Raw genomic sequence first — 9,864 nt, forward strand, 5'->3', positions numbered from 1 at the left:
TTTTCCCACCAAACAGGACCTGTATTTGTGAACTGACATGTGTTTTAAAAAGAGTTTTAATGCAAAAAAATAGCGCCAACACAAAGTATTGCTAAAGGTATTGGTTTGAACTCGAAAAACAAAGCAAGGTTTTTGCAGACATGGGTTCGCTCGGTGAGTTTTCAATTGACAGCTATTTTGGGAGGAGGATCTAATGCAAAGGTCCAGTACTTTGCCTTACCTGTGTTCTATAATCTACCCGAAGGACAGAAACTTTGGCTGTCCTTTACCCATTAAAAACATACTGCACATGACAGCTTATGACAGGGACATACGGAACGAGTGGGTGTGGAAGAAACACGTGTGTGGGATTTTCGTCCCACAGTAGTGACACGTAAGCCCAGTTTTCCCTTCCCAAAAACCAAACAAGCCACTAACAGTAGGTCCCTGATAGAGAAACATACCTAACGATGGAAAAGGAAATAAAACTTTTAAATAAGCCTTCCCAAAAATGATAATGATAACATATAATTCCCCACCGGAGCCATTTCTAGTAGCCTTTTTCTGAAGGGTTTGGGTTCCCTCACTTGCCCTTTGCGTGCGTTTTTTTTTTGTTTTGTGTTGTTACAGTACGTGCGTACTTTAACACACAACCAGCAGTGGAAAAGGAAGTAAAACTAGGAAGCAATTACATGAGCCCACATACAACAAGTGTTGTGTGGAGGAAGATTTCGATGAATTTCCCGCATGGTTTTAGCCGCTCTAATATGACGCTCACGCACGAAACGCTTCTCTTTCTCTGCTTGATGCTGTTTGCGTGTTTTCATCCACACTTTAATCCAATGCAAAAAAAAACCCTCTCCCTTGGTATAACTACCCGAAGCACTGCGCATTAGTTTCGTTTTACAAATGAAGGCAAATCCTTACGAGTCCCGTGGGGCATGGTACCCCTTCGGTGTTGGACAGGTCCGTGGTCTTAACGTACGGATTTCAAGTGAAATAAATGAGCTTATCATGGTAAAGCGTAGAAACAACAAAGCTAAGGCTTGTTTATGGTCGGGACGAACGAAAACACAAAACAAAAAAACACGCAAATGGGTAGTGTCTTGTTAGTGCACAAGCACATTCACATCTTGTGTGAATGCTAACCAAAAAAATAGAAAGACCTGAAATAAGCGTTAAAAACCGAGGTGCCTTTCGAGTGGCAATTGGCAAGGCGCAAACAGGCGATGCACATGAGCTGCACAAAGATAGTAAGTTTGGAAAGAACCTATCACTAGATGCACAAGCACGCACACACAAACACATCTTTTCAGACAGCAAGCACAAACTCGCGTGTAATGAAGAACTGTTGTAAAAGAAACGCATCCCAGCATGAGCACAGCCTCTCCAGACTAACATCAAAGCGAAACGCAACGTCGACCTACAATCTGTACACGAAAGAGGGATCTAGATAAGAACGAAAAGTACATACACACACATGGGTGTGTACTCACTTACCAGAGATAAGTGATTTTTGTAGCTTTTCTTTAAACACACATTTTTCATCCAGCAGCACTGTAGATGCTGTTGGACTAAAGGTGAAATTCATCATTCATGTTTGGATTTGTTTTTAATTTTAACATTTTAATATTTTAAGTTTTTTCTACAAAATAGATGTATCGTTTTGAATGTTTCATTACCTGTAACGACTACTTTGTAGTTAATTCAATGCTATTATGGCATATTATGGAAAAGCCTTGTTGAACGCCTAAATATATGCAAATTAATAATTTACTACATTTTTAAGAATACTTTTTTCTGTTTCAAAAATAACGATCAAATCACATTCAAGTACATGATTTAAGTACAAAAAAAATGTCAAAAAAATGATCTTAAGAAAACAACAAGAAAGTATTTGCTCAACAAAATATTATTATTAACTCGAACGGAAAATATTACTTTTGGACCTTTTTTTCCATGCTAGTGCTCATGGTGCCCGTAGAGAAAAGGAACAAGGGTACGAGGGCTTCACTGGTCCCTCCCCCTACGACAGCCGAGCGTTAAGCGCTAATGAGAGGCAAACCGTGCCCGACGAGGTCGCATTGTTTCGTACACGCTCACCAGGAATGCTTGTCCAAGAATGACAAGAACGACTTCTTGTACACACATTGGGCGACAACATCAAAGAACATTACGTACATGGTTGCGCCCGCCCGTGTCTCTACGGAAGTGTGCGTGAGAGAGACTTGTGTTTTTTATTTCTATGAGTGTGTGTGTGTGTGGTGCATTCTTTATCTCTGTAACATCGCCGGTGGATCAGCATTTGAGATGCACCAAGCAGATGCACCAACTCCGGGCATGTGACAATGCACCTGTCTGTTTGTTGTTTTTTTTTTGTTGTAAAAGTTAAGTTTTCAGTATTATGTTAGACTCTGAAAAAATGACGAGAGATTTACATTGTTTTCTGCTGTTGTGCCCTTTTTTGTGCATTGCAACAGTGAGCTGATACTTGGATGCTTTTCGGAGACCCGCGCAAGCAACCCCAACCCAAATGTCAAGCATGATAACCGAAACATCAAAGGCGTTTCGGTTCTGTGTTTTTTAGCCGGTTGCAAGTGAGTGAATTGAAAAATTGCCTTCTGCATGACACGGTCTGAGTAATGTCAATGTCTTCCTATGGTCCTATGGTTAACATACCAACATTTTGCTTGTCATCTGTTGTTTGACAAACGCGCTTTCAATAGGGTGTACTTAATCACGTTCTGGTTGTTTTACATTTTTCCACCATCCAGATTGCTTTAATCAAAAATGTGTTTAATTAGCGCCTAAATGTATGCTTCGTTCTGTACTAGCAACGGCGGCTCCATCTGGTACCAATTTGAGAAAGTATGCAATCGATAGTCGCCAGCACATGAAGACCAATTCCCAAATGTAAATTCTACTCTTTGCACAACAGTTTCAGAGGATCTGTATTCTTTACTGTCTTTTCTCAACGGGACACCCGTTCGCCTTCCCGTTCAGTAAAATCAAGCGACATGGTTCATCGGTCCATTTCTGGTCACGGCATCAACTAAGCTACTTGAGAGTAAGAGAACTCCAAACTGTGTAGCCCGAAGAGCCCCCGAGAGCGGCCCGCTATTATGCTCGATATGTTGTAATGTCGGCGCATCCCTTTGATGTTTGTTTCAAAAGCACTCGCCCAGCTCCTCACTACTCCTTTTGTTATTTGTCCTTTGGCAGCGGACGCACGAGGAGGAGAAGGAAGAGGTTGCTTTTCTTTTCAAACCAAACGCGCGATGAGATGGAACGGCAGTGGCAGTGGCTGTTGATGATGATGATGATGATGGTGATGGTGGTCGAGACATTTTTTAAGTACCCAACCTCAAACCATCGCACCACTATCCCTGCTCCCTGGGTACTTTTTGCCACCCTTCCCACTGCTCTGAATGTGTGCATTTATATCTTGCCTCTGTGTCCAGACATCAGAGGCCGCTCTCATCCTGTTGAATGGATCAGTGGGCTGCACGCGGGTGAAACGCGAAACCAGGGCGCCTGGAGAGAGGACAACAACACGTAAGAAAAACACTTGTGCGCAAAAGGGAACTATATCATAAACTGTACTCTTCTCCTCTTGGAAGGGGAGTGGTGTGAGTGAAGCAAGTAGAAGTGGAACGACAGGTACTTGAAGTACTGCTTCCGCCTTGTTTTTCTCCTGAAAGCCGCCCCGCGGGCACGCGTGGTGCAATGGCCTGCTGGAGGCATGGTGCAACCGCTTTCAGCCGACTGAAAGAAATAGGAACGTCATAATAAAACCATTGATGGTAATGATTAGAAGAAACTGTGCGTGATTGCTTTATGAAGAGCCAGCGCTAGCGTTCCAGTATGTGTGCGTCGGATGGAGCATTAGATCTTCTCGTTTAGATGTTTCTCATCCTGTGCGCTTTCCAGAGGGTAGTCCCGCTTGTGCTGTAGTTTGAATGATTCAAAAACGAGAACACATCTACGTCTATGCTCAGGCAAAAAACGCAATTCTGTTAATAATCCCTCAGCATTCTTCACCCTCAACAAGGCCTATACCGCAAGGCCCCTAGGTTTATAAATATTACATTTTTAATTTTTTTATTTGCCGTTTCTTCAAAACATTCCTAGAGAGAGTGGGCACCTCTTCCCTACGCCACCTTGCTAGCAAGTGGTTGCAATTCAACCATTTATTCCAGTGGTTCAACACAACTGCGGGAAAGTAGAAAAAAAGGGAGGCTTAAGCTTCAAACGGAATAATTGAGGCGCAAAAGTTTGTTTTCCCTGTGCCCACACCACTTCAGCGCGAAGGAGGTTTATGTTTTGGGGTACTTCCTTTTTTTTAAACATTTCTTAAGCACGGCATGGTTTTAACTTCGTTGTTTTCTTCGCTCCCCTTGCGTGTGTTTGCCTGTGACCAGTCGGGATGGTCAGCAATTCTTGGAAGAAAACGGAAGGTAGCGAGGGGGGGAGAAGAAATTACAACGTTGCAGCTGTGTGCAACGAAGGAAGTGTGGAGCAGAGAAGCTGTTTGAAGCAGCAACAAACAACAACAACGAGCAAAAAAGTCTCAGATGAAACCGAGAGCTCGTTAAGAAGTTTTTACATCTCAAGTAGTGCTGCTGCACGGATTGTAATGATTCTGTCGCTGCAGTAGGAAACTTTGCTCGGCTTTTTTTTTTTTTTTTTTGTTGGTAGGGGAAAAGCAAGCGAGCCAAATGCTCCAGTGCAGCACTCCCTCACTGTGGTCGAGAGTGCATTCTTACCCGGAGGAAGTGTGTTATGTTGCGCGCAGGAATCTTAAAACGGCACCATCGTTTAGAGTTAATTTATTTTAAATGCCAATTATTCGCTGCATTGCTTAGGCGCAATCCGCATCCGTTAGCGGATGGCCAAGACATAGTTTCGGGGTGGCGCTTTTGTTCTGAACAAGATCTATAATTAATGGAGGTAACGGTTTTAAATGAAGCTTTCTTGTTGTGCAGTGTGCCTACATTTAGGCGCGTTCGGTGCTTACCGATCAACATCTTCGTTAAGCGCCATTAAAATAGCATTCTTAGATAAGAAAACAAAACGTACCAGCATGAAACAGCAAATATGAAACTTTTATCCCTTCCTTGAGTTACACAAGAAAACTCTCTCTCAGACACAGCATGGGTTCGGTCTCGTTAAGAAATAGTTTTGCAGGTTGCTCCGAGCTCCGTGAGCGGTGGTGCAGTCGTGCAAATGGTGCCAGTGTAATTGGTATGCGGTTACAAGTATCCATCCATTCGCTCTGCGCACCCCTCAGTCGTGCCTGGCCGTCCCTGACTTGTGACGTGCTCGTCCAACGTCCATCTCCATTATTTGACGGATACCATCCTAACCGCTTCGAATAGTGTGGCCGCAAGCCATGAAAACGGTACTCATACCGTGCAGGAGCGAGAGAAGGAAAGAGAGACAGGGCAAAATAAAACGCAACCTCACATTCCAGCACTGCAAATGAAAAGTGTACGATGCAACTTCCGTTCCTCCCGGACCGGCACTCTTCTCCTTTTGCTCCGGTGGTCCAATCCAAACTTACGCGTCTCGGAGGAAACTCGTCTTGAGAGGGCTAACGAATTGGAACAAATGACCAGAACGTTTCCATGTTTTATCAGTACAATTTCTCTGCCCACATTCTGTCCGATGTGTTGCTTATGTATCCTGCTGTTTTATTTTTTTTACGACATTTTGTGGCTAGATATGAGTGGTATCATTTACCAAACCACCGAGCGGAATGATTGCACAGAAAATGAAGAGAGAGCAAAAAAACGGCTCCAACTATTCGAACACAGTTTCCATCCGCACCACTCAGAAGATACACTTTCAGTGTACGGCCAGCGGAAAAGGGAACGAAGCACGAAGCACCAGAAACATTTAAACAGAGTAAAGTGGGTTTTGCCAACGTGCGAAACGTGATGAAATTTTCAATTCGATAAAATTTCGGTTCACTTTTTGTGGCCCGTGTTTTCATCCCCCTTTCCCCCCCCCCCCCCCTCACCCGCAACTGTTGTGGATTAAACTTTTCTTTATCCGGTGTTTCAACTCTCCCCCGTTTTTCTCATCCCCCAGGGCATCGAGTCGGAATCGTACGGTAGCAACGTCACGCGCCACTGGAAACCGGTGGACAAGTGTCGAAACATTCACACCAACCTGGTCACCGATGCGGGCCCGAACATGATCGATATGCCGGCGATGGACGACCACGAGTCGACCAACATGATCGACATCGATCTGAAGGCAAAGATGTCCCGCAGCGGTCAGCAGACGCCACCGACCACCAACCATCGGCAGGTCGGCCGGAGCGCCAGTTCCACGCTGGCCGAATCGTTCGTCGCCCTCGCGGTCGCGACACTGCTCGGGTTTGCGCTGCAGTAAGGCAGCCACGGTGCCACCGGAGTGGGCGAATGGGATATCAACCAAACACACGGAAAGCAATAAAATACCACAAATCGCTCTTATCGACGGAAGCTCATTAAATGCCCGCGTAAACGGAAACAATACTGTACGTGCACGGAGGAGGGTCGGTGGGCACGGTTTTGGGGGAAAGGGTTACGAAAAATGAGTTGTTCGCTTATCTGTAAATATGTCATGTATCAAACGTGCCCGGCAGCAGTAGCAGCAGCAGCAGCAGCAGCAGTGGTGTCATATGTATAGGTGAAGCTGCATGACGGGCACAACGAGCGGGGAGCGCATGTATATAATCACACTGATCATGTAAAACCATCTAATATTAGCACCGTAAGGAGAGGAGAAAGGCGTAAAAAAGGAAGAAAAAAGCAACATCCGGAGCATTCGAAATGAATTCAGCTGCATCCGACACACAGTCACCTTCATGGACATTGTAGAGCGTTGAGTAATGTTTAGTGCTTGATTTAGGAAAGTGTTGTATCTTGTTTCTCTTTTGCATATTTTCTTGTATTTCTGTTTTTTTTTTATTCTTGCTTTCGTTAAATGCTTTTCTATGTTGCTTTTCTACACACTGTATTTACCAAAGCAAATTAGTGTGCTAGTTGTCAAAGACGTATCATCAGCATCATCAATTATCATCGACACACCGTACGAAACCGGTAGTTCCTTTTGCGACACAGAATAGAAAAGGGGACTAAGGTACTAAGGTGAATAGCATAAATGCAGGCGCGAATACAATTGTGTAATGTCTAAGCTAAAACAAACGGATAAAAAAACACTTCAACACTCAAACCACAAACCAAAGTGATTATGGAATAAAATGTCAAACAGATAATTAGTGGGTTTGCTTTTCATTGTGTGCTATTTCTACTAATACTTCAGTTCATGTACTACTACATACGTGATAAACGGGTAAGTATGATCCTTAAAGCTAAGTTGTGTTGCGAAACGCCTTTATGTATGCAATATTCTTTTAAGTTCAAACTAATAGTTTAAAAAATTTAATATATTTATAGCTCACTGTTACTTCTTCATTAAATTACACCTTTTCGTTAATATTGGCCCATTTTATTATCCTTTATTTGGAAAGATAGTCGATTGGTTTTGTTATTTCTGGCTTTGATATTTCTCAAAAAGATCATTTTTTCTATATGATGTTTTTTTTGTTTGTGTCTAAGAAAAGCTAGTTGTTCCGCTGTTAAACAAGTGTAAATTTGTTGTGGTAATAAAAAATGCGAATGAAGAATTCTTCTTCTTCTTCTTCTTCTTTGGCTCAACAACCGTTGTCGGTCAAGGCCTGCCTGTACCACTTATGGGCTTGGCTTTCAGTGACTAATTGATTTCCCCCCAGAGCAGGATAGTCAGTCCTACGTATGGCGGCACGGTCTATTGAAGAATACCACCTCAAAACTTGTGCCTCACACATTTCTACAACGCTTTTCCTGCTGGCAATAGATTCTTATTGAACATTTATTAATATCTTAACTCTTAATTGCTCTTTATGCGATATATCACTCATTAAAAGGGGTATGTTTTAGCCGAAATGCTCGTTATGCGAAAAACTCGTTATAAGGGGATACTCGTTATGAGTGACTCCACTGCACATGTACAAGTTTGCATACTTTCAGGCGATGGCACTTCTTTTAATAGCTCTTAAATTAAAAACAATTTTTGTACCTTTTTTTTTAAATACTTATTACAATGATTTACCCTTTTTTGTTAAACATATAAAACATCAAAACACATTGTTCATATTGTGTATGTCTAAGAATCCTAAGTCTAAGTTTGAAAATAAATCAACCGAATATCCTGATAGAAAATAGTAACTTGCATAAAAGAAATTAAACAATTCAGAAAGGAAAAGATGAGTAGACAAACGTCTATTGAGTTTTATCGATTCAATTCGGAGATTACCATAAACCATTGGTTTAATAAGAAAACTGCGAGGTACACACTATTCGCATAACAATGTTACCTTCTCTGCCAACGTTAGGCCAGCCTGTCCAAGGAGAGAGGTAACTCAATCAAGTTATGAAATCAATTTCATTCCTCAATAAGCTCTACTCTACCATTCGTAAGCAACCGCCACGCATCCAAGAGCATCCTGCTCGAACGGTCCACTGTTTTAATCCTTATCGTTCGTTCAAGTACCGCCTCAGCATCGTTGCATCCTATTCCTGCATCCTGCCTATTGGTGAATAATTGCAATGGATGCGTTTTCCTCTGCGCTCGCAAGGCACCCGAACAAGGCTGCCACGCAAAAATAACACCACACACACGCAGGTTCCTTCTACTCCGGATCCACAGCAAACAACAGCGAACCAACAACAACAGTGCGTTGTTCAGCTGCCCACCACCGTTCCAATGCGATATTACCCCGGCAAAACGGAGCGAATATTTCATCATCACCAGAAACGTCCGATCGAATCGACTCCTGGGTGCACCCGTAAGCAAGCGTTGCCCATTGGCATTAGCAGAATCCGTTGTTTGATGCAGCACGCCTTGCAACAACGGTTCGACTGTGCCTTGCGCGGACTTGCACCGGGCCACAAACTGATAATTAATCTTCACTACCACAGCCCACCATCATCCAATCCCACCCGTTTCCAAACAGATCCGATCCGGCGCGTCAACGGTTGGTGTTGGTCGGTGCCGACCGCACACCAAATCCCTCCGGGAATGCATACGCTTCGATATACACACCATCGGCTTCGGGCCTCGTGCGCGTAAATTATGCACCTTTTCGTCCAAGCACAAATGAGTTCGTCATGACACGCGAAGGGAGAGAGAGTAATTTCCCCCCCGGGCCGGGCGCAGGAACCGAACCTGCGGATGGATCGAAGCCAAAAACGCAATTCATCAGAGAATAGTTAATTCAGTGCGGGTACAAGTATGCTCTCCCCCTTTGCATGTCGTGGGTGGTTTGCGTGTGTGTGTCTGGCTTGTGTGCGTGTGTTGGAAAAACAGATGAAGGGGATTGGATTTGTAGTTGTGGACCCCTCGGACGCTATATATATTTAATTGATCGCATCGTTACAGTCGGGCGTTTTGAAGCGAAGATCTGCAGTCGTTCCTCTCGGGCACAATTCGGGATGCACAAACGCACGCTGGCCGTGCACTTTCGGGATGTGGTCAGATCGAAAGCACGTACGAATGCAAACACCCATACCCGGGCGGACAAAATTGACGGCTATGTGGAGCAGTGTAACAATGGGCTGGCCGAGAGAAGCCGACCAGACCGACGCTAGACGGCCGCCTAATGATACCTGGCAGCCTAACGGGACGTCTAGACGTCTGACGACCACTAAATTGCTTCGCTGGGGCGTGTATGCAGCGCGACACGTTGCGTATATATGTGCATGTGTGTGCCTTAGCGTGCGCGACACGTAAAAGGTCAATTTAAAGGACGGCTCTGCCCATAGTCACCCATTGCTCACACCCCTAGCAGTATAA

The 9,864-nt window shown here is 44.0% G+C and overlaps 1 protein-coding gene across 1 annotated transcript in view; it reads left to right on the top strand.

The window, feature by feature from the left end:
* The window catches only part of LOC120902263 (MOXD1 homolog 2-like), an 80,395-nt gene extending 73,149 nt beyond the window's left edge, over positions 1–7,246 (top strand). The window contains exon 10 of the mRNA XM_040310854.1: positions 6,073–7,246. Within this exon, the coding sequence (XP_040166788.1) occupies positions 6,073–6,378 (306 nt within the window). The 3' untranslated portion in view covers positions 6,379–7,246. The remainder of the gene's footprint in view (positions 1–6,072) is intronic.
* Positions 7,247–9,864: the final 2,618 nt, after the last annotated feature.

Source organism: Anopheles arabiensis, chromosome 3 (assembly GCF_016920715.1).
Source record: "Anopheles arabiensis isolate DONGOLA chromosome 3, AaraD3, whole genome shotgun sequence".
Lineage (NCBI taxonomy): Eukaryota > Metazoa > Arthropoda > Insecta > Diptera > Culicidae > Anopheles > Anopheles arabiensis.